The sequence below is a fragment of the Argiope bruennichi genome, chromosome 6 (genome assembly GCF_947563725.1).
Source record: "Argiope bruennichi chromosome 6, qqArgBrue1.1, whole genome shotgun sequence".
Lineage (NCBI taxonomy): Eukaryota > Metazoa > Arthropoda > Arachnida > Araneae > Araneidae > Argiope > Argiope bruennichi.
The window spans coordinates 93,903,782-93,930,523 of record NC_079156.1 but is presented as its reverse complement, the minus strand read 5'-3'; the positions used below and the strand labels follow the sequence as shown (position 1 = coordinate 93,930,523).

The window sequence follows — 26,742 nt, the reverse complement described above, 5'->3', positions numbered from 1 at the left end:
ATATCAAATAAAAATTGTTTTCCTCCAATTCAAAACTTAAAAAAAATACCTTTTACATGACACCAATTGAATTGTCTAGCAATTTTATTTTTCCTATTGTCTTTATGCTTTCAACTATTTTTATGTTGCATTTGCAATAATACTTTTCATTGTTGTATCTAAAACCATCTAACTGCTTTTTCCATTTCCATGCGTTTTAATGTATATGAAACTGCCACAAAAATTTGCATCATCCATACTATCCATTTTGAAATTTATACCACTAAAGCCTTTTTTTCAATGAAATATAGAAAGAAAATGTTAAGAAACAATTTTCCACTTTATTTATGAGCTAAACATCCAGCCAGAATTCAAGCGATATTTTATTATAATTGGTGGGTTAAAAGTCAATGCAATTGTGATATCAGTTAGGACTTTTTCTTATTTTGATGTAGTGATTTCATTTTGTATTTGTAAATGATTATTTTTCTGTTATTAAAATTATTGTTCAATTCCGATATGTGTATTGGTAAAGAGTGTGAATTGTGGAGAACCCAATAGAAGGAAGCAAATCGTTTCATTCTTAAGCGCTCTACCAATGTGCATGTGTTTTTGTATCGTATTTTTGGTAATGTATGTATTTTTATTGAATTTAGTATTGTATTTTTGTATTGTATTTAGTGAGTAAATTTGACAAAGAGTTCTGAGATATGAATCGTTGGTTAAAAGTCGGTCTAGATCGACATGCATCTTCGAATGTTGGCCAATATATTTGCAAAAAATGGAAGGGTTTTGCATAATTGAAGCTTATCTGAAATTCACTAAGTGAAAATGATCTTTTTCTGAGTGTTAAGTTTTATTTTACATTGATTTTAGTTTAAAAAGTGGAAATGTTTTTCAAGTATAGTTAAGAACATATTGTGCCAATAATTAATGAAAGTAAAATAAAACGGCATCATTTTGAGGATATTAGATACATCCGCAAAAAGTCAGAGAAATTCCTTAAAAAAAACCTGGAAATGTCAAGGAAAAATGAGGGAAATTCATATGGCAGAAATGATGACCACCTTGAACAGGATTCAACTGTAACTGCTTTTCCTCACCAACTGTAATACTTTAATATTGACTGGAAATTAAGATGAAAAGTAAATTAGAGTATAGACTTTCATGTAAAAATAAAATTGATAAAACAAAAGGCAACTGTGTGCTTTAAGTTTTAGTATATGAAAAAGAAATTTAATATTGAATTTAAACTTCTAATACATGACAAAGTAGACAGAAAATTGATTACAGAATTCCAATTTTAACAGCATGAAACAAATGAAATAAAATTATCATTTTCAATTAGCTAATATATCTTCTTTACCAACAGGTAAAAAATGGTTGATCATTGTAATTTAAATTGAAATTATATATGGCTGAATTAAAAAAATAATTTTTAGTGATAATTAGAAGCTATCCAATTTACACTTTTTTAACAATTGAATGACAAAATCTAAATCATTTATTTCATCAAACATAAACAATTCAGTACATTTCTATTCTGTTTCTCATTCGTTCTGCCCGCATATCAAAATTCCATTCAAATATAAACTCATTTCCTCAGGTATTCAAAAGTTTTTATTAGACTTGTTGCAAAGATGTCATTTTGCAATCGAGTTTTGTATGTACTCTCTTTCCAAAAGTTTGCACACTTATTTTTTTTTCATATGATAATACAGATTTTAATAATCTTATAAATTAATGCATTAATTAAACTAAATATTTATTTTAATTAAGTGGCGCCATTTAGTAGTAAAATCAGAATTAAGTTTCATATTTATTTCATAATATTTTTAATTATAAATTATTAAATATATTGAAAATTAAAGTATAGAAATAAAAGTAAAGTAATAGAAGTAAAAGAAAATGTTCTAGTAGGTCTTTTAGAAACTTAATAAAAAGTTGGAACAATATTTTTTATAGCGAAATTCTAATAATATTATATTGGAAAGAAATATCATAAGAAATTTCAGTATCGTGTTTTTTATCAGCATAATTTAAAACTTGTGTTTAATAAAATTTTTGAATTTTGTTGTGCTTTCATCTAAGATTTAACTTCATTATCAACTAACTACGGGGGGGGGGGGGATTTTAAGGCTTTTTAAACGCTGCTGCTCATTCCTTTGATGCCTGTGATGTGATTGTGAATGTATGAAGATAAGAAAAAAGAACTTCGGGAATGCTTAGCCTAATAAACAAAAGGGTATAAGTCTTCTAAAATAGCACGACACAAATCTCAATAAAAATTTGGTTTAAAAATATTTTGTTACTAAGACCAAGTTACTCAAAATATTGTAATGATTCAGCTTCTTCCCTTCTTGACTATGGTGACGTTTCTTTTCCCACGCTCCATAATTAGCATCCAGGCAGCAGTATCAGCAATGGCGACGCCCTACCGCAGTGTAAGTGCTTCCAGAAATGCCAGGTGATCAGTCCCTTTAAAGTAAGTACATCTGGGCAATTAGTACGAGTCCAGATAAGGGACCCCACCTGCATTGTATTTGAAACAGATGTAAACCTGCATTCTTTACATTGTGGAGGGTGGCTCCCCAACGGATTCCCACGGTCGACGGTAGACTGGTGAAGTTGTTGCTGAACGACTATTGAATAACCGGGAAAATGGTCCGATGTGAATGAGGGTGGAGACAGGTTAAAAGTGCGAGGAGATTGGAAGAGAGAAGAGAATTGTGGAGATGGAGGCAGAGAGCGGATTGTCCGACGAGAATTCCACCCGAGAAGATTCAGTGGATCCCTGGAGCTACGGCCTGTTTGCGAGAACGCTAAAGAGTCGGCTAGCTGTTTCCTAGGGAGGTTTCTCCGAAAGAATTCGAGGAACTATCCTTGTTGTGTCGAATAAGAATCATTTAACCTAGATGATGAACTGTAATTTTATGTAAATAAAGCTATAAATAAAGAATTTGATCATAACGCTACCTTTTATTGGATCGTGACTTTACAATATTAATTGAAAGTTTTAGCAATAATTAACCCCACTGAACCAACTGCCAAAAACATATAGTTAAATGTTCAGACATATTTTAAATAAATTGACTATTATAATTATATCATTTAATAATCCAGAAAGAAATATCAGTTGTGAGTGCTGATCATTTGTGAATTAACAAATAGTTAAAATAAAATAAAAAAAGTTCACTTTTAAATTTACCTACATTTTCTATGGACAAAGATAAAACTTTTTCTTTTATGTTTGTTTGCTGTTTTGATACAAATTATCATTTCTAATTTTACTATGCATTGTTATTATCCAATTTTTCTATTTTATTTCTAATAATTCTTGTTTCTTCAGTTCTTTGGAATTTTATAGAAATCAATTTTTGATCGAAAACCAGACATCCGGAAGAAAAAAAAGAAGCCGAATTCATTTTCGTTTTCTCATATACAAAGAGAAAGTATTGTAACCTTTAAAAAAAAATGAATTCGGTATTTCGACGGATATCCACTTTTCAAACCTGCCTGATTCCGAAAAACCTACTTTTGGAATTATGTCTGTCTATTTGTGATCATGATAGCTCAAAAATGCCCTTGAGTTATACTTACGAAATTTAGCATGCCGACTTTGCACTAAAATTGTAGAGTTCTGTGAAATTTTGAACGAAATCCTTTCAAAGGAATTCTATCTGTTTAGTTGTGAACATATTAGCTACAAAATGTAAGAATCTAGATAAATAAAATTCTGTACACAGGTTTAGCATCTAAATTTTATTAAATTTTGAACAAAATACAGTAAAGGTTTGACCGTTGTCGGTCCATGTTGTTTCATGCATGTAAACGCAATGACTTAAATAAATGGAAATTGGCATGTGAGCTTGCGACAATATTTTTAACCCTATATCAAATTTGGGTCAAATCGGTTTTTGAATACTTTTGCTTTAACTGTATACCAGCAACTGATCACCAAAATAAACCGCCAATATTCGCACACTAGATTTAATAAAAGTACTAGATTCATGCCAGAGATTGTTATTTCATAGCTATTGTTCACTCCAATGATTGTGTTACAACCATTGTTGTACATGTAAATATTGTTCCTAACCTGTAATGTTGCTTCCCAGCATGGTTAGTTCAATCACTGGAAAGACCGTTTTACGATCAGCTCTGTTGAATGCTGATCGGGTGCCGCGTCAGTGATCTCGGAGCTTGGCGACGAATTTAGTGACTTTGGCGACAAAATAGATAATACTGGAAACTTTCAGAATTTTAGCGTTTGAGCCAACGAAAACCGAGAAATGCCTAATTGTTCCAGAACCTTCTATGACCGCCTTCAAGAACTATAAAAGTTTCAAGCCTCAATCAGTTGTGTATAGGATCGTGGAAAGAGTCAACAGCGAATACTTGGATCAGTCCAGTGAAGAGTAAGCAATGTCAGGTGCTCAAGTGATTGCTGAATTGACATGTGTGCCGAGTACTGGTGTTTGTTGCGGAAGCAACATCGAGCCGTGCGTATAGTAGCGAGTCGGCAGTTGGATACAGCTAAAGCGAGGAGATAGTGGTGAATTGCAGATGTTTGGAGAGACCGAAGGGTGAAGCTACGTAGATTTCCTCCTTCTGCTGAATTCAATCTGGCCGCTTTGTGTACTGTGGTTGTAATTACTACCGATTACTTTTTGTGGGCTACTGTTTGCTGTAGTGTGCTGCTGTGTGTTGCCTGCGTTCGTCTCGACTGTATATTTGTTGTCTGCGTATTCTCATCTTCGTGTTTAATAAAAGTCGTCGTTCATTATAGAGGTTTGCTGATTGTTTTCACACCATACACCCACTGCAAGTGAGCCCGGTAACTTTACGGACTTAGTGCAATTGAAGATCCGTAATAATATGTATAATGCAATTAATTCAGAGCTATAGTGCGAAGCATACAACTCTCATGTGGCATTCACGATCTTGAGCAGGATATCGAATTTTATGCGGAGGAGGAGGGGAGGGATAATATCTTTATTAAAAAGTATGCAAGAATTTTTTGGAGAGATCACTACCGCTGGTTCTTTTATGTTCTTTCGATCTTGTGTTTCAGTGCAAATTATTATTTGATGATTCGAACTTGTTTTTCTAAGCCTACTGTGAACTTTATTTTATTGTATTCGAATGCGTATATTTAATGTCTAATAATTCTGTTTTCTGCAGAAACTTCCGGTTTCGTGGAATTTTCGAAGAGTTTTTGATAGAAAGCCATACTTCTCACAAGAAGAAAAAAATTCTCTGGTTTGAATCACTTCCTGAAAATCTCTCTCTCTCTCTCTCTCTTGTGTGTGTGTGTGTGTGTGTGTGTGTGTGTGTGTGTGTGTGTGTGTGTGTGTGTGTGTGTGTGTGTGTGTGTGTGTGTGTGTGTGTGTGTGTGTGTGTGGTGCGTGAGTGCGTGTGTGTGCTCGGAGGTCACTCTACAGGTGCCAGACCGTTTGACCTAGAGCAACCAATCTGGTACATATATATACTTTGGAGGGTGGCAATGTGGACCTCAGAGCAATTTTTTGAATAATTAGAATTCTAATTAATTAAAAATTAAGTTAAATGTTGATGCTTTCAGTAGAAATCAGTAGAAAAACAATTTTTACAGGATCTTAAAATTCAAAAAAAAAAATTTCAAATTATATAAAAAATTTTGAAATTAATTTTTTTTTCTGTTTTTAATTATTTTTTAAATTTGTTAAACGTATTTTACAATAATATACTTCATTGCTGAAGTGAAACCGTTGGCATTGTTGCCACTATTATTTCGACCTCGCTTTTTTTTCTCCATTATTGCGACCCAAATACAATTATTCGTTTCATTTTTTCGTGTTCAATAGGTTTCAATGCAATGTATGTTTTTAATAATTTTTTTAATATTTTGTTCTACTTAAAATTAAGGATTAAATTCAAAATAAATTAAGCTTAATAATTCAATTAAATTCGGCATAAAAAATTAAATTTCAAAATAAATACTTTGGGGTGTTTGTCAAATTGAATACTGCCCATTCTTTTGAACAGGAATGGTTTCCGTTCTTATTTCAATGCCATTCGTCTTGATTTCATTTAAGGTATTGGCAAGGATCCAATCTAAGTTGAATATATTTTCATTGAATCACTAACAAAATCAAGCAATGTTGGAGAAAATTTTAAAGTGCCTCTATCTTAAAATACTGATGATTTTTTTTTTCTTATATAATTAGACATATAATAATGTAGACTGAAATTACGAAAATACAAAGTATAATAATCAGAATGGTGTAAGGCCTTTGAAATAATGTAAGTTATATGCCTATTAAAATTTGTTTAAAAATATTTTACTGTGGAAACAATTAAAATTTTTAGTAATCATTAATCCCAATGAACCAACAAACCTTGTTGGTTCATTGATTACCTCGTTGCCAAACCTTGAACCTTGTTGCCAAAGGCGGCAAGTTAATTAATATTGTCTTAACTTGTCATCTATTTAACCTTGTTGACTTGTTTAAGCTAGCACGCATTAATCATTTCTTACTATCTAAATCTTGAGAAGTAGATTTTTAAAAAAATGCGGAATTGCTTTTAAAATTTTGCAAGCGATAATAATAGATTAGAAATCTCAATCACATCAGTTCATTCTTTTAAGTAACATCTGCATGAGTGAATTATAACGACAGTTATGGTTTTAAACTAAACTGAAGCAAACAACATACTATTTTTAGAAATCGAACGTGAATGATGTCTGAAAATTCTGTGACTTTTATATGACTTTGTCTCTCTCTGTGTTTACATTTGGCTGTTCCACTTAACTTAGGACCCCTGCTATCAGATGAGATACGAAACTGAAATATTTTTGAAATAGTTCAGTGCTTTAACTAAGCGTATCTACTGCCAGTTAATGTATCTTTTCTCATGGGTTTCCATCAGACTTCTCGTTAATAACTCCAATCAGACTTCTTATATTTAGTTATGAGAAAAATGAAGACTTTTTTCCGATACATGCTGTTGGGTTTTGCATTTGGGACCGTTTTCTTCTTCTGTAGTGTTGATGCAGGTAAGCATGGCTTCATATTTTGGGAGATAATTGCGAACTTCTTTAGCCTATCAATATTTGATGACCGACTTTTAATATCGGTCTAAGGTCAAGATTTTGTATGCGTTTATAAGCTATACAAACGCATGATTATTCTTTTCTTTTAACAAACAGTTTATTTCGCACTGTAAATTTTTATTTATCTTGGTCCATTTTGTGAAGATAAAATTTTATAAATAGTTTTTCTACTGTTCTCGAAGCGATAGCTTTGAAATTGTGCACATTTGTGTTTTATCAGTGATAGGCAATACATACATTGTTTTAATATTTTTAGAACTTAATTGCCAATTAATCGCTTAATTTTATTAAATCTTGATTCGATAATCTTGGTAACACCTAACTGCAAATTTGAGAAAAATGATTTAAAGATTTCTTAATATTTATAATAATATATAATAAATGAAGAAATTAAAAATAGAAATTATTAAAAAGGAAATCTTGACATTCTAAGTAACCCAATGAAAATATACTTTGTAATGTTTTTAATAAGTTTATTCCTTCAAGACAGCGTGCCTTTTAAAAAAAACTATACCACTGAAGTTAATAATTATTATACTAAGGATTTAAATTACTAAATTATTTAATTTTGCAATCTAGTTTTAATTTTATATCTTTTTCTGTAATTATCTTTATATTTCAAAGAGCTTCTATGTTTTTAAAAGTTGATAACAAATAATCTCCTATTTTAAGGAAATATATTTTTCTTTTTTTAAATTAAAAAAATAAATTGAAAATTGCATGTTATTTACATGATATAATGAGTTTCCATATAAGTTGAGTCAAATTAAAACTTGTGGGAAGAGGGGATTTCAAGCAATAAAGTATTGGCATCACTTTTTCATATACAAAAATCAGATCACTTTAACAGCTTTTAATTTAATCTGTATATAAGCAATTTTTAAGTAATCAAATATTATTAAGAACTGAAATAGAAATCATTTAATTTCAAGATAGCTGGTTTGTGTATAATGTATGAAATGCATTTCTATGTATAATGTATGAAAAATAAAATTTCAATATAAAGGTAATTTTTTTAAAAAAAAGTACAAAGCTTTTTTCAGTAATCTTAATACTCTAATACAACGTGTCCTAGAGCTATTAGCATGCGAGTCAATCGATCAACTTTTAAACCAAATGTGCCACGCTGATTGAGAACGAATTTGGTAACATGGAAAAAAGATTTTAAGAATTATGTTCCAACTTTTAAACAATAATTTATTTTAATTTGATTTCACACAACTCCTGTAAATCAAATGAAATATACAAAATGAATTACTTTGAAAATAATATTAAAAAAAATCTGGGGATCCAAGCCTCTGGACAATTGTCTGCTCTGTCTATACGACAAAGCTAGTCATATGCACCAAAAATGTAAAGGTTCTGTAACTATAGGTTGAAGTCTCAGATGAAGCAACACTTGAAAAACTTAAAATCTTAACGTTTTGGTAACAAAGCGCGCATTCCAAATACTTTCAGTTCCGCATTATCGATACGTAATTAACGAAAATGTTGATTCTAAATGAAAAATTGGATCACAAAACACACATTCCAAACGCTTCCACATTAAATGTAATGAAAGAGAATCATAATGCTAAATGAAAAATTGAGAATCTTAATGTTTTGATCACAAACCACACATTCCAACTACTTTCGCTTCCACATTATCAATGTGTAATTAACGAGAATGTTGATCCTAAATGAAAAATTGAGAATCTTAATGTTTTAATCACAAGGCACACATTCCAAATACTTTCACTTTCATATTATCAATACGTAAGTAACGAGAAAGTTTATCCAAAATGAAAAATTGAGAATCTTAATGTCTTGATCACAAAGCACACATTCCAAATGCTTTAACTTCCACATTATCAATGTGTAATTAACGAGAATGTTGATCCTAAATAAAAAAATTGAGAATCTTAATGTTTTGATCACAAAGCAAGCATTCCAAATACTTCCACATTAAAGAGAATCTTAATCCTTAAAAGTTCCTGTTTATGGAATGGTAAGATAATTTTATCTCTTCATGTTGTAATTTAGGCTTTAACACTTTGAACGCGAACGACGAGATATCTCGTCTTTCAGATACTTCCAATTACTTCTGTGGGCTGAAATTTGTCTCTTATGCCAGTTTGAAAAAAGTAAAGGTATTTCTCATATATGTATTAGAAAGTTCAACCTATCTAAACTGACATAAGAGACAAACTTCAGCCCACAGAAACCTGTAATGGAAATATCTGAAAGACGAGATATCTCGTCGGTAGCGTTGAAAGTGGTAATTATGTATTTAAACATTCCTGTTAATTTTTGCATTTTATGCTTTATTTTTATGCGTTTGCGAATAAATAGATAGCAAGAGAACATGGGATATTTGGAATAAACATGTGCTTAAAAACAATCTAGATTGGAAAAGGGAATTTATAAAAATATTTTTATAACCTCAAAAAAACTTATGAAATTATACGAAGAATTTAAGATATAGAATATATAAAAATATATTTCTTAAATTTATTTTTTGAATACACATAGTTTTTTTTTTCATAAATTTGAAGCACGTTTTAAAAATGATAACTCGAAAACGAAAGGGTTTGAAAACTATCAGTCGCCCTGAAGGAAAGCTATGAAATGATTTTTTTAACTGTCTAAAAACAAAAATTTTTGATCGTTGGAACAAACTTGACATTACCATAAAGTATCGCAAATCCTTTGAGCTCACTATCCTATAAATTTTTAACTCAAACTTGCAGATAACCTATTTAGGCCTATAGGAGTACACGGATTAGATTCCGTGAAGATTGTACTTATCGTTTTGATTTTGGGCGTGTTTCATCTCCTCGAGCGCTGAGCCGCTAGAGCTCTGAAAAGTGTGATTAAGCGAGCATTGCAGTAAAACGCGAAAATGAGAAAAGTCTCTAGAATTTCCAATTTAAAAAACACTAAGTTATACTTGCATAGAAAATTTATCATGATCGAAGGTGCACCACAAGGAGGCGAGCTCAGATTCGTTATTAGAGGGCAATTTTGGAAGCATATTTGATGTTTCGGAAAAAATTAGGTAATCTTTCCGAGCCATTAATGTTAATTTATTAAAAAAAATCAACAGTTATATTTCAAATAAAAGATGAGTTGTAATATATATATATATATATATATATAACGAATGTTAGCGGAACTCAAAATAAAGAGCATGAATTTCCGTACAGTTCTAAATTAAAATGACCAAATGATAAAAAGAAAGGAAGGAAGACCAGAAAACTTCAGACCCATAATAAGGATTGGTCATTTCCATGAATTCTGATGCTCCCAAACACTATTCTTCGAATTGAGCTCATTTTCCATGAAAAAGGGACAATAGAATCGAAGTTATAGGTGCGCTCTTTCCGACATAGAGTCCCCCCTCCTCCTAGTAACACAATCGATTCAGTATTCCAAGTGATGGAACACCTAATCCTCTAATTTTACCCAACGATATATATTGTTTGACAACCGATTCTAAAACCCTCCGCGTTTTTGCGCATGCATTAGGATGGGTTTAATTCGTGAAAATAGGGGTGAGAAAACAGCTGAAAGGAGGAGGATATTTATATTTAACAATATCATAAAATCGGATTATTCTCTGACTGAATTAAAATAATGCGATTAAAATAATGCGGCACGATATTCATGTACACGCGAAAAAAAAAATTGAACAAAAAAGTATCTAATAGGCCGAAAATCAAGATCAAGGAATGACTAAGAATTCCGGAATCGTCGAAAAGAGGTCGTCTCAGAATACTGAAACGAACAGTAAATTGGTTTCTCTATAAAAATTTTAAAAATATATAGAAGAAATAGTTTAAGGTACAGCCAACAAAATAATATTGAAATTGCTTTTCTAACAATTATTTTTATAAGAAATGATTGTTAATATAATTCCTTGGGGAAAAATGGGTTTTCACATAACGTGCTATAGTTGAAAATTATGTAATTTGATTTAAATTACCACCTATCATTTGAAAAAGATTAAAAGTGAATCTTATGCATATTTTTTCCCGTTTATAGTTGAATTTAACGGTTTTAGAAGTGAATGAAGTTAAGTGTTTCATGTAGTGGAATACTGCACCTCAAAGGGTTAATAAAGTGATAGGTGGGATAAGAATTTTGTTTGATAATGGTTTACAGTTATTCAATGTATCATCCTCTATCCAGAAATACAGTTTAGATTGAAGAACCATATTGTTCTACATTATTAAACAACATTTCTGTTTCTTTTGATCTATTATACCGTTGAGAATAGATTTTATTGTTATCAAAATTATAAGGAAAGAAAGGCAATGTACTGCGCACTTGTATGGCATTACTTTGAGAGATATTTAAAGCTGGCTGTATAAGGTGCTACGAGTAACTTCCATCATTGGACGATAGATAATTTGTAGCACCGTGTGATTGAACTTTTAAGTGCGAATTTCTAATATCAAAAACTAAGCATTCGTGTTGGAAGATATTCAGATGGTAGTTGGTCTTTTATACTTGAATCAAAGGATATCTTGAACATTCGTAGCAAACAATTCGCTTGTGGAAGCTGACGACTACACGGCATGAGTCCTTTTGCAGCAATTAATTAAGTAAGTAATCATTTTTTATTTCTCATTTATTGAATTAACAAACTAGAATAAACAATGACACTTCAGCAGCAGCAACAACTGTAACGGTTTCTGCCACTATCAACTTATCCGCTCCATCCATCAGACATTGGATCAGATTTAATAAGATTAGGCTTTCATCACACAATGTAGCAAGGTCGTTTGTTTCAGCAATTGACAAATCATTTGACTCAAACGCTGGATTGAGTGTTTGAGTCAAGATTCGATATGCTGGTGTAACTATGTAATTAATATTGGTAATAAATACTATGTAACCCGTTGCTCCACCAATCTGATGGTTTGAAATGTAAGCTTCAGCTATTAATTTTGCGATTTTATAAAAAAAGGGAACAATTATTTCTATTCTTTCGCTATTTTCTAACTTCATTTCATTCACGAGCTATTAATTTTTAAAAAATTTTGAATTTAGGAAAAGTAATATATTTTTTAGTATCTAATATATAAAAATCTCGTATCACGGTGTTTGTCCCGTATACTCCTCCGAAACGGCTCACCCGATTTTTATGAAATATTTTATGTGTATTTGGTAGGTATGAGAATAGGTCGTAAAGTATATTTCATAACGCTAGGTAATTAGGGTGTCCCTATCCCGTTATTCAACGCTGATGAGATCAACGCTTCCTTGAAATCATCGCCACTGTGGCGTAATGTTGAAAAATTCCAGCTAAAAATAAACATGCGCGTCCAAATGCTACACGCTCCATCTGCTGACACATTCTCGAATCAATTGTTAGATATCGGCGATGGAAAAGTTGCTGTCTATAAAAATACTGGATGCATAAAATTACCCACTAATTTCTGCACTATCGTTGATTCGCAAAATAAATTTCTGCACTATCATTGATTCGCAAAATGCTCTCATTGACCGCATATTTCCCGATGTACGCACACAATACATAAATCATGCGTGGGTGGCAGAAAGAGCCATTTTGGCAGCAAAAAATGTGGACATCGACAATTTAAACTTCCAAGATACAGCAGTCGTTGCCAGGTGACTTGGTATTATATAGTTTGCGATTCTAAAGAAGCTGTAAATTATCCAACAGAGTTTTTGAACTCACTGGATTTGCCAGGCATGTCATCACACCTTCTACGATTGAAAGTTGGATCTCTGCTTGTTTTACTTCGGAATTTGAACCTACCACGGCTGTGCAATGGCACACGATTGGTCATTAAAAAATTAATGAAAAACTTTATCGACGCCAGCATTTTAAATGGCAAATTCCGAGCCTAAAATGTTTTTCTGCCACGAATTTCAATGATTCTCACAGACGTGCCAATTGAATTCAAATGCGTTCAATTTCCTATTCGCAATAACAATCAATAAGTCGAAGGCCAAACGATGTCTATTTGCGGCTTAGATTTCGGCATACCATGTTTTTCACACGGACAATTAATTATACGTGGCATGTTCTAGAGTTGGCAAACCATCGAGCTTATTTGTGTTGGCTAAATACGGACTGACAAAAAAATATCGTACACTCAATTGCTCTTCGAAATGAATATTGAATTTCTTTATTTCATTTTTATACTTTAGGAAAAAAAATATATTACTTTTTTCACTTTACGTTTAACTTTTAAGGGATCAAACAATGTATATGTTCGTTATGTTAATGAAATACATCGTATTGAGAAAATGAATGTGTTTTTTTTTTTGGCGATCATCGTTTACAACGCTCCATTTCTCTTTCTGCCATAGATTCCATCCCCACACACTTACAATTCATCCGTTATTCACATCACTTACAATTTGTTCCTAAAATAATTTCTCTGGCAGAACAACGTTTGCCGGGTCAATTAGTTATTTAATAAAATCTTTCTGTAAATTTTCTGAGTATCATTAAACTGATTTACCTCGTTTTTTTTTATTGCAGAACGTTTCCGGCAGAAAATGTTGAAATATTACGATGGGCCATGTTATTTTGACCAATACAGATGCGAGAACAACAATTGCGTCGCCAGAAGTGATTTGTGCGATGATAGAAATGATTGTGGAGATAATTCTGACGAACAATATTGCTGTGAGTAAACACTCCAACTAAAATAAGTGAATGAATTGAATTTGAATTTTCTTTGATATGTGGCATATATGTAACGCAGTTCTGAAGTTGTTGTTTTTTCAATCATAAGAACACGTGTGAGAATAAATGTTAAAATATTTGTCAGAAGTCATGAGAAAATTTCTAAAAGCATTCATTCTGAAAAAAAATGGAGAATTTTAAGGGATAATGCTCATATTTATTAGCATCCTGTCATAGGGGTAGCAAGTCTTCCCCGTGATCTGGGCGTCCGGGGTTCAAGTCCCGGTTTGGGCATGGTTGTTCTTCCGTTGTTCTCTCTGTGAGATGTGTGAATGTGCCCTCCTGTAAAAAAGGGTTGTGCAAGCAAATGAGTGATGCGTAAGTAGCAAAGTCGTACTCTTGGCCCTAGTTGGCGCTACTATAAAAACAAGAGACGCTCCCCCACGGGCTTAAATCGCTGTCTTCGTAACAGCGAGCTTGTCCATGGCAAGTGCCATAAGAAACAACAACAACAGAATTTTATTAAGAAAATTAAGCATTCAGTTAAAAAGAGTATATGCTGATTTCAGACGTGATATGCATGGTACCTAAAATCAAACTTTTTAATATATATGTATCTCTACTAATACTAAAAATGAATTTGTGCGTGTGTGTGTGTGTGTGTGTGTGTGTGTGTGTGTGTGTGTGTGTGTGTGTGTGTGTGTGTGTGTGTGTGTGTGTGTGTGTGTGTGTGTGTGTGTGTGTGTGTGTGTGTGTGTGTGTGTGTGTGTGTGTGTGTTGGCCAACGACCAGACTAATTAGAGTTCCTAAACCAGGCACATAAATAGCATGGAGGATGAAAATGGGCAAATAGAAGCGATTTTTATTTGTGAAATTTTAGTTAGAATTTTAATTATTCTCGCAAGAACTTTCGAAATTTTCCTGGGCAAAAATTGCTTTTGCATTGTTTTGAAATTCAAAAGTATTATTTTTTATAATTATATCAATTGAAATGTGGGGCAAATTTTTTTCTGTATTACCACATTTTTTGTAGATTACTTGCTCAATTTTCTCAATATACATTATTACCGTGAAATCAAAATCATTTTCATTGCTGCTACTAATATTTCATCCTGTTTTTTTTTTTTTATTGTTGTTGTTTCTTTGTTTGTTTTTTCATTCTTGATAATGATATGAAATTTTGTTACAATTTGTTTATCTTATGACTTAATTTCGGAATCACATAATAAAGAAAAAGTGTCCTCGTTTTTATATACTGGTGCTCTTTTTTGAGATATAATTAGATATGTGAAGATATAAACAGAAAATTGGAGGAATGCATGGCACAATATATAGGACTGTATAAGGCTTCTAAAATAATCTGAATTATTTGCCTACCAAAATTTAAAGTCTAACAATATTTTTTCACAAATCCTTTAATATATAGTTAAACAAAATATTTAAATTAAATTTTTAATAACCATTTATCCCTGTGAAGAATTGACAGCTAAACCAATATTAAAACAGAATGTGTTTATAAGCTATAGCACTGCATATGTTAAAAGTAAAATGAAATTGTCTTTAATGCTGGTAATTTAATAGCGTTCGAAGATAATTCCATTGGAAAACAGTCTTTATTCAACTTGAAATTCAAATTGATCGGTTAATTTTTTCATTTCTAATTGGTTGCGTCCTTTTTTTAATCCCATTTTAATAACTTTCCAAAAATTTATATCCATTTTTTAATAACAATATCAGGGATTTATGTAAAAAAAAAACTCAATCATTTACACAGTTGAAATTTCAATTTGAAATTTGAAATTTTGATTTTTCCCACTCTTTCAACTATAGTACAATGAGCGGGAATGATCATCAGAAAATTCTCTCGTATACACTCTAATAAAGATTTTATTTTCCCTTCTCCCGCATAGAATTGTGAATCTTAAACAAAGTCATAAACACTCCGAGTACTCAGATTTTTATTTCCGGAGTCCGGCGCAAAGAAATTGTGTGTTTTGTAGTGTAGTAAAGAAAACTGAATGAATACTTCCGAGCCCTTTTTTTGAAAAGACTGAAATAAAAATTTGACTCAGAACTGCAATTGTTATCACAAGATCACACAAAAATTTTATTAATATGAGTCATTACATTTTTTGAGTTGTATCTTTAACAATGCATGTAAAAAGATAAATTGTAGTTTGATCTAAAATGAAATATTTAATTCATAATTTATTTAAAATTTAATCTTAAGATAGTAAAACTGTAAACCAAGTGTCATTTATTTAAATTGTTGCGTTTTGTAGGCTGGATTCCTGGTGTAGGAGTAGCGCATTTTTCCCATTATCTGGGCTTCCCGGGCTCGAATCCTGGTTCGGGCAGAGTTGTTCTCTACCTTTTGGTCTATCTGCTAGGTGTGTGAAAGAGACCCCCTCCCCCTGTAAAAAGGGGTTTTGCAAGCGAGAGTGTGAGTGTCATCTTCACATGAGCTAAAGTCAGACTTCCGCCCTCAGGTGTCCAAAGGTCCTTACCTCAAAAGCTACTGCACCCCTTCTTTCCCCGATCTCTTACCTGGTTTGAATTGGAGTTCAATCCAAGGGAGATAAGCAACAGCGATTATGAGTATTGATTGCATTTATATGCCTGCAAAAGTACTGACAAACAAACTGTCAAACCCTTCAACTGATTTGGTTCAAAATTTGACAAGCATATACATTTTAGATGCTAGTTCTATAATACCAAATTTTATCTACATAATTCTTTACGTTTCGTTATAATAGAGTTCACATGTAGTCGAGCAACTGGACGTATGGATTTCCTATGAATGAATTTCGTTCAAAATTTGATATAATAATCTAAAATTGGGGGGGGGGGGTAAATATGTATACCAAATTTGATTTTTTCTAACTAAAAGAGTTTTGAGTTTTTCAATTTGCAGATGGGTATAATCTCAAAAATAGGTTTTTGGAACTCAGGAAGTTACTTCAAAATATGAAGTTCAAATTAGACGATTAAAGTACTTTCCCTTAATGATTAAAGACAGACGATTACAGTACTTTTCCTTTCTGGCGATTACAGTACTTTCGATTAGACGATTAAAGTACTTTCCCTTAATGATTAAAGACAGACGATTACAGTACTTTTCCTTTCTGGCGATTACAGTACTTTCGATTAGACGATTAAAGTACTTTCCCTTAATGATTAAAGACAGACGATTACAGTACTTTTCCTTTCTGGCGATTACAGTACTTTCGATTAGACGATTAAAGTACTTTCCCTTAATGATTAAAGACAGACGATTACAGTACTTTTCCTTTCTGGCGATTACAGTACTTTCGATTAGACGATTAAAGTACTTTCCCTTAATGATTAAAGACAGACGATTACAGTACTTTTCCTTTCTGGCGATTACAGTACTTTCGATTAGACGATTAAAGTACTTTCCCTTAATGATTAAAGACAGACGATTACAGTACTTTTCCTTTCTGGCGATTACAGTACTTTCGATTAGACGATTAAAGTACTTTCCCTTAATGATTAAAGACAGACGATTACAGTACTTTTCCTTTCTGGCGATTACAGTACTTTCGATTAGACGATTAAAGTACTTTCCCTTAATGATTAAAGACAGACGATTACAGTACTTTTCCTTTCTGGCGATTACAGTACTTTCGATTAGACGATTAAAGTACTTTCCCTTAATGATTAAAGACAGACGATTACAGTACTTTTCCTTTCTGGCGATTACAGTACTTTCGATTAGACGATTAAAGTACTTTCCCTTAATGATTAAAGACAGACGATTACAGTACTTTTCCTTTCTGGCGATTACAGTACTTTCGATTAGACGATTAAAGTACTTTCCCTTAATGATTAAAGACAGACGATTACAGTACTTTTCCTTTCTGGCGATTACAGTACTTTCGATTAGACGATTAAAGTACTTTCCCTTAATGATTAAAGACAGACGATTACAGTACTTTTCCTTTCTGGCGATTACAGTACTTTCGATTAGACGATTAAAGTACTTTCCCTTAATGATTAAAGACAGACGATTACAGTACTTTTCCTTTCTGGCGATTACAGTACTTTCGATTAGACGATTAAAGTACTTTCCCTTAATGATTAAAGACAGACGATTACAGTACTTTTCCTTTCTGGCGATTACAGTACTTTCGATTAGACGATTAAAGTACTTTCCCTTAATGATTAAAGACAGACGATTACAGTACTTTTCCTTTCTGGCGATTACAGTACTTTCGATTAGACGATTAAAGTACTTTCCCTTAATGATTAAAGACAGACGATTACAGTACTTTTCCTTTCTGGCGATTACAGTACTTTCGATTAGACGATTAAAGTACTTTCCCTTAATGATTAAAGACAGACGATTACAGTACTTTTCCTTTCTGGCGATTACAGTACTTTCGATTAGACGATTAAAGTACTTTCCCTTAATGATTAAAGACAGACGATTACAGTACTTTTCCTTTCTGGCGATTACAGTACTTTCGATTAGACGATTAAAGTACTTTCCCTTAATGATTAAAGACAGACGATTACAGTACTTTTCCTTTCTGGCGATTACAGTACTTTCGATTAGACGATTAAAGTACTTTCCCTTAATGATTAAAGACAGACGATTACAGTACTTTTCCTTTCTGGCGATTACAGTACTTTCGATTAGACGATTAAAGTACTTTCCCTTAATGATTAAAGACAGACGATTACAGTACTTTTCCTTTCTGGCGATTACAGTACTTTCGATTAGACGATTAAAGTACTTTCCCTTAATGATTAAAGACAGACGATTACAGTACTTTTCCTTTCTGGCGATTACAGTACTTTCGATTAGACGATTAAAGTACTTTCCCTTAATGATTAAAGACAGACGATTACAGTACTTTTCCTTTCTGGCGATTACAGTACTTTCGATTAGACGATTAAAGTACTTTCCCTTAATGATTAAAGACAGACGATTACAGTACTTTTCCTTTCTGGCGATTACAGTACTTTCGATTAGACGATTAAAGTACTTTCCCTTAATGATTAAAGACAGACGATTACAGTACTTTTCCTTTCTGGCGATTACAGTACTTTCGATTAGACGATTAAAGTACTTTCCCTTAATGATTAAAGACAGACGATTACAGTACTTTTCCTTTCTGGCGATTACAGTACTTTCGATTAGACGATTAAAGTACTTTCCCTTAATGATTAAAGACAGACGATTACAGTACTTTTCCTTTCTGGCGATTACAGTACTTTCGATTAGACGATTAAAGTACTTTCCCTTAATGATTAAAGACAGACGATTACAGTACTTTTCCTTTCTGGCGATTACAGTACTTTCGATTAGACGATTACAGTACTTTCCCTTTGTGTACTTCGTATACGAGAAAGTAAAAATTTCGTTATTATTTTTCGGATATAATGACTGATGTAGAATTTTATCAATTTAAAAATTTTAAATTCAGTTTATTGGCAGGAAGCATGTCTGTTTGATTGCGATAATTAAAAATCATGAAGAGCTGGATAGATAAAGTTTTGCGCAAATTTTTTAAGATCTGAAGTGCTGAGTAGTATCAAATTTTGAATCGATTCCATCAAAAGATTTACCATCTGTACGCTTATACTTTTGTGTATCTGCACGTAAGCAGAATAACACAAAAAACAGTGATAGACAATGACTTCGAGGAATTAATACGATAAATGTAATTTGATATGTGATCTTGTTACTGAATTAATTATCGTTCTGTTTCAAATTTTAATTTTAATCGATCGAAAAAAAAGGCCCCCAATATATATTTTTGATTGTACAAATGCATTCGCATGTGCCTGATTCTAGAAATAAATATCTGAGCACTCGTGGTTTCCACGAGATCACCCAATGTCCACACTTTTTATAAGAAGGAATGGAGAGTAACACTTTTATTAGGAGAAAAGTGATAAAATTTTAAAAGACCTCTCCTACTGCTTATGAAGAGCTTTACTAAATTTTTTAACTACTTGGGTTATAAATTTAAATTTGTTTCTATTTCTCCTTTTTAATAATCAACGAATCGAATTTGTGTATCGCTGTGTTCTCAATTGCCTCACTGCTGTATGTAATAAAAAGTGGCTGTTATCAGAAAAGATTTATTATTCCTTAATTAATTTGTTTAAGATTATTTCACATAATTTCCGATCAGTCAGAAGTGCTGCACAACTTTTGGATAAACTGTTCCTTAACTCGAAGAGGATTTTTGTTGTATATTTTTCAGAAATTTCTATTTTAATTTTTGATTTAGATATGTTTATGATATTACTTCCAGAGATTTCTAATTATTTGTAATGAGACTTTCAAATTTCTGAATTTATTTTTCCCATGTTGTAATTTCTGTTTAAACATATTTTTTTTTCAAACAGCCCGTTATACTAGTAACGAGTGTCCAAAACATCGATCTTTCTTTTGTGGCGGAAACAGAGGTAACAGTGACAAATGCATTCCTATGAAATGGGCATGTGACGGTTATAAAGACTGTTCCAATGGTCAAGATGAAATGCAGTGCAGTAAGTCAATATTAACTTCTTATTCAATATTCTTCAATATTAAATTCCTCTTTATTAAGCATGTCTCTCATAATAAGCATACTCTAAACAATTAGATGCCTTTGACAACCAGGTTATTAGCCCAAACTGACTTTTTAAGGCTATTAGACTACTAATGCAGAATGAAAATTTTTAATTTCATTTTGTTATTTGAATAAGATTGAAGAACATCAATTTAATTGAATCAATAAAAATATTACTACACGTGTGAATTAAAAAGGGTATATTATGAAATAAAACTGGAGTGAAAATCCTATTTTGGTGAAAGACAACATGGAAAAAAACGTTTTGTGATGTTAGCTACAATATTCTGACCCTCGAAATCTTAATTAGCTGCAACAACAACAATTTGTTTGTTTCTATTGGATGGTAAAAATGTCATCTGATCTTTTTTTCGGCTATCTCATTCATATAAAAGAATCCAGAATCCAAATAAAAGCAAATCCCAAATTAAAAAACTTCCAAACTTCACCTCTGAAGCAGTTTGAAAAACTATATTGACTAACTCTATCCATTAAAGCAATGGTTGGTTCCCTTGTTTATTCTTTCACCTTCTCAACTGCGACATGATTTGCTCACTCACCATCTTGTAGCAGAATCTTTTCAGTTCTTGTTACTTCATACAAAGCCATGTTTTAAACAGAACTGAGAAGACCGAAGATAAGTCCCTTGTTTGGCTAGGCACTCCATCTAATCGTCTTCCTTATAAAGAGCGATTAAAGTATAGATCCATTTTAGGCTTGGATTACATTGAATATTAATAAATAAATTTTATTATATATCATCCTTCTTTAGATAATTAACAGCACCAAAAAGGAATGAAAATTTTAGAATGTGAACGGTTCTCTTTTAACGAAACATCCAAACATCATGATGATTCCTGCCGATCAGTGAGGGAAGAACCAAATATCACTATCGTGTATCACATACATCGCCAAATGCAGACATGGCAGTTCGAGATTGTCATTTTGTCTCCAAAAAGTGCAGATCCCTAATCGAAATTAAAAGAAGTAATTGCAAGATATTGTGAAAATAAAAATCAAGAAATTTGACACCTACTAGCCGGAGAACAGCTGAAAGATAGAAAACCGTCAGAATTATTTCGTCTGATGCAGCGGCTCTCAGAATCGCATAACGCAGTTCTGTTAGGATCATTTTTACAGCAACTACCCCAACATGAAATAAATATCGGCTCGTATTCAACCACCTACAGTAGAAAATGTTGCAGAAGTAGCCGAACACATTTTAGAAATAACACTGTTTCGAATCCTCCTAAGGTCAATTTTGATATTTCTGGAAAATTTGAACTTCTCAAAGAATTGAAACTTTTAAACCAAGTGTTAAAAGAATTTATTGCACATGGTTCCTAGAAAATATGTCTAAAATTCTCTATTACATATGGTTACCAAGAAAGAAAGCATTGGCTATCGACTTGTTGGTAACTTTCGAGCATTAAATGCTCAAACTAAGAAAAAGATAAATATTCAGTTCTTAGCGTTCTTAATTTCACTAATGACTAATGATATATTAATCAATAATAATTTAATAATTTTAATAATTTCACTAATGATATATTAATTGCATCTAAGAGTGTTGAAAACATACTGTTCATCTTCGTGCACTTTTAACTCGTTCATTGAAAAGCTAAAATTGGGATTTCGCATAGTGGCCAAATTGGTGTGGAGGCTTATATAAATATTACGAGTCGCTTCGCTGTGGCAGCTATACTATTTCGCTTAGAAATTTTAATGCTAGGTTTACACTCGGACAGTTATAAAACGGCCAGTAGGCAGCGCATGCGTAGAAAGGCTGAAAACTCCGGTTTGGTAGATGGCAAATAATTGTCCGACGGGATAACAACATGCCGCTGTAGAAAAATGTCGCTTGTAGAATTTGGCGGTTTTTTTTGACGTGAAAAATTGATTACTTATAGATTAATTCCGACATTTTTTATTCTTTGTTCTTTCTGATGTGAGATTGTGTGTATGTGGTTTTGTGTTTCATTTTATTTGCCATTTTTTTCTATAGTTTTCCAAATTTAGGTATATTAAGCTTTTTTTTTATTTTAACATGTTTTTTTGTGTAAATATCCATTATTTTAACCCATACGATACGAAACCCATACGATAAATTTTAATACGATATGAAAGGAAAAATTCAGGAACGCCAAAACGGCAGTTTATAGTCAAGCATGGAATGTCTGAATCTATCTTATGAAATTGTGGCAAACATAAATCAGTCTCTTTCTGCGCATGCGCTGCCTACCAGTCGTCCTATAACTAGCCGAGTGTAAACTCAGCATTAAGCGACGTTTTGCGAAGATGATCACGTTAAATACTGAAAGCCAAGTCTCATAAAAGTTTTCCATCTACCGGAGATTAGCCCCAACCCTCGGGGCTAGGCGCTCCGTCAAACATATCATTATCTCAGCATTAAGCGACGTACACGCAATAACGCATGATCGGCCGTTTGGTGAGAAATCGCATCATTGGTAATTAAAATGTTTAAAAAAATCTGATGATTATGGTTTAGCTGGTAAGCTTCCTAAATGTACTTTCGGAAAACGAAAGTTTCAAGCAAAAGTTTTTTCTCTTCTTCCTATTCGAGTAAAGATTATTCAAAATCTTCCTAGCCCAAATACTATTACTCAGTTGTGAAGAGTTTGAGGGAATGAATAATTTTAATCCTAAATTCATTTCTCATTCCACATTTTAGTACACCTGATGACATTTTTAAAAGGTCACGTAAACAAAAAGAAATCTTCGCATCCATCAAAAAAGCCCGAAAACTCTTTTGAGTGAATTGAAGAAGCAGGAAAAAAATGTACAGCTGCTAAAACAGCTGATGCAATCATTCTTAAGTATCCAATTCCTGGCGCAACTTTAAGTGTTTGGATCGATGCATCAAATTTCGCCATTGGTAGTTATCTGCTTTCTAAATGTTGGATTGAGAATGCCCTTCGATCAGGCAGAGCAACTTTTTTCCCCAATCTTTAACTATATTTTCCCCGAATGCTTTCTTTTTCTCAAAATAGTTCGATCCAACCATTAGGTGTAGAAATCTTCCACATTTTGTTTTTCGACAAGATGAAGGATATTTTTTCTTGGATCAGAGGCCCATTAATGGCTATTTTCTTGATACGAAAGATTGTGAATCATTCCAATAGATCACAATTGAAAACAAAAATGGTCGCGGATTTCAATGAATTTCTTATTTTCGACGATTTTTCACCACATTCTGCAGATGCTTTTTCAATTTTTGCTCATTAGTTCGCAATTCTAGTTCAAATGAGTTTTTTTTTTCTTTATAAAGTTTAGAACAGGGTGGGGCACTAATAACTTATGGTAAGTTTCTAAATCCTCATATAGTATTATATTCCAATGTGTCACCTCCGAATGCATTGGGAGAGCTCATCTTGGCATCGACATTGTATTCTTGAGGTTGTAAAATCTTTGAACCTCCTGATGAACGAACAGAATTATTAACGGTGTTAAATAATGGCGAAAAGCACTACTTTTTGAAACAACTCAAGCTTTTATGTTTCTCTGCCATGCAATAAATTATTTCACTAAATAAAGAAATGTTAAAGGCATATTTCAAGCATACATGAAGTACAAATGCATATATCAACAAATGAATATTTCTCTATGAAATGATGATATCGAAGGTCTTTTACAGGTGATGATATTGAAAGCATGAGGCCATATTTACTTCAAAAATCGAGATATAAAGCCCTGAATTGGCTCCATCATTTGAGGAGAGAGAACCAACCCACTGGGAAGTGGGGTTCCGATGTGGGCAGGATCGCCGTGACTTTCTACCTTTCCAATGATTCTAATTTCAGAGTAAACAGAACTATCCGAGACGAGATATCATATGAATTAAATATGGATCTCTTATCCAGACTAGCTCTGTGAGTATAAAATACATTTTAAAGATTCCAGGGGTTTTTTAAACCATTGCCAGATGAAAAGGCAAAATTTTTCTTTTCCTTCTTTAGCTTATAATATATCTGACATAGTCCAGATTTGGTATCAAATTTATCTCTAATTTGAATTCTTTGCTTGTTGTTGTTTCTTATGGCACTTGCCACAGACAAGCCCGCTGTTCAAAGACAGCCGATTTAATCCTAAGGGAGAGCGCCTCTTGTTTTTATCATAGAGCCAACTTGGGCCAAGAGTGCGCCTTTGCTACTCACGCATCACTCATTCGCTTGCACAACCCCTTTTTACAAGAGGGCACATTCACACATCTCACAGATAGAATAGGAAGAACAACCATGCCCAAACCGGGACTCGAACCCGGGACGCCCAGATCACGGGGAAGATGCGCTAGCCCTATGCCAGGACGCCGGCATTCTTTGCTTACTTTCTCGTATACGAAGCATAGAAAGAGAGTGTACAGTACATAACTTACCTCCTTGAATCCAAAAAACACATTTTAGAATTATGTCTGTCTGTCTATCTGTGAACACTATACTTCAAAACCCGTTTGAACAAACGGAAGATATTTGGTATGCAGTCTTTACACCAAATTTGTGGATTTTTTAAATCTAATTTTGAACGAAATGCGTTATTAGGAAACATGTCTGTCTGTCTAAGTACAGGACAACACGATAACTAAAAATACAGAAAGCTAGATTATAAAGTTTGATGCATAGATTTAACCTCTAATGTGCATATTTTTAACTAAATATGGTCAAGGTCCAGAGAAGGTCTCTAAGGCTGTATTTTCACATATATGTAAACACGATGACTCAAAACAGCGGGAGCTATCTCCAACACTTTCTCGCAAACTCTATAATAAACTCTTCATGCTAGAGAACGTCTTAAATGGCATTGGCAAAATATTAAGTTTTGGAATGAATTTAGCATTTTTGCTGAATCTATCAAATCATCTTTGGCGAGTTTTTTGGCGATTAATCACTGGAAGGCAGCTAATAATATCTTAAAATCGAATTTGTGATTTAGACACGTTTTTCTCAACCGATTGAAGCCAAAATTTGACACAAAACTGCCCTTCTAGTCACACAATCCCATACTAAATTTGGTAAATTTAAATAATAGCGTTTTTGAATTATCCCTTTCACACGTTTCTTAAAGAACAGACCAACAGGCAGTCAACCCATTGTTTGATTTGGATCGAAATGTATGAGGTGTCTACTCTATAGATGTTTAATCTATATAACAAATCTTATCTGCCTAGCTCTCTTTGTTTTGTAGTTATCTTGTTAACTTATATTAGAATCGCCGGACAGACTGATTTCCTCTGAATGGATTTTGCTCAAAATTTCATAGACATCTGCAAATTTGGTGTAAAGACGTACACCGTCTAGCTCAAAGAGTTTTTGAACGATCTTTATCACAGACAGATAGACGGAACCTTTTGCAAAAATGTATTTTTTGAACTTAGGGTGATCTAAAACGTGGAGCTTTGTCAAAATCTCTAAAACGAATTTTTTGACGATTACTATAATTTCTCTACGCTACGTATATGAGGAAGTAAAAAAGCATCAACTTTGATAAATGAATTTTGGTATGCAATTTTAGCATTTAAAGTGCAGATTGTTGTCAAAGTTTCAATCAAATCTTTAAAAGAATTTGCCGTGTATCAGTCTGTGCGTTTGCTTGCATACAAAAGCGATAATTTAAAAATACAACAATTTAATTAAATGAAATTAAATACACAATTTTAGAATCTAATATGTAAATTTTTGTCAAAGTTTGAATCAAATCTTTAAAAAGGATTTGCCGTTTTTCTTTCTCTAACTCTCTTGTATAAAAACTCGGTAAATCCTAAACGAATCAACTTATATAAAAGAAATTTGATATGATCTTATTACTAGAATTGTAGTTCTTTATCAACTCTTGGTTTCACTCAATCGAAAAAAAAAATGTTCAAATATATATTCTTTACAATGTTGTTGTTTCTTATTGCACTTGTCATAGACAAGCCCGCTTGAGGAATTTTTTTAAGCCGAAAGAGCGTCTCTTGTTTTAATAGCGTCATCTAGGGCCCAGAATACGACTTAGCTACTCACGCGTCGCAACCCTTTTTACGGGGCGGACTTTATTCATGCATTTTATTCATAGATCGCAATTTAGACCTGATTCAGAGAAAGATCACCTCTGAACCAGTATCCCCAGTGGTATTATCTCGACATGGAGAACTTTGTGGCCACGACAGATTTATACGTGCACCAGTCACTATATACACGGGGAGTCTTTGGACGGCGCGATTAATCCAAGGGATACAAAATCCAATGCCTTACATACCAGGCTATCCCGACGCATTTTTCACTATACTATGTAGAACAGATTTCTCATGAAAGGAGCTTGTGTGAAAGTAAAAGCATAAAATTTTCGTCACGTTTACAGCTTGATTCAACGTCCAGAATTTTGTGCAGGCTGTGATAACACCTTTATTAGGCATTATGCGAAAAAGTTTTGGAAATTCA

The 26,742-nt window shown here is 32.7% G+C and overlaps 1 protein-coding gene across 1 annotated transcript in view; it reads left to right on the top strand.

The window, feature by feature from the left end:
• The first annotated feature begins 6,788 nt into the window (after window positions 1–6,788).
• LOC129972606 (uncharacterized protein CG3556-like) overlaps window positions 6,789–26,742 on the top strand; it is a 37,122-nt gene continuing 17,168 nt past the window's right edge. The window contains exons 1-4 of the mRNA XM_056086803.1: window positions 6,789–7,015; window positions 13,572–13,718; window positions 20,103–20,246; window positions 23,964–24,198. Coding sequence (XP_055942778.1) covers window positions 6,931–7,015; window positions 13,572–13,718; window positions 20,103–20,246; window positions 23,964–24,198 — 611 coding nt within the window. The 5' untranslated portion in view covers window positions 6,789–6,930. The remainder of the gene's footprint in view (window positions 7,016–13,571; window positions 13,719–20,102; window positions 20,247–23,963; window positions 24,199–26,742) is intronic.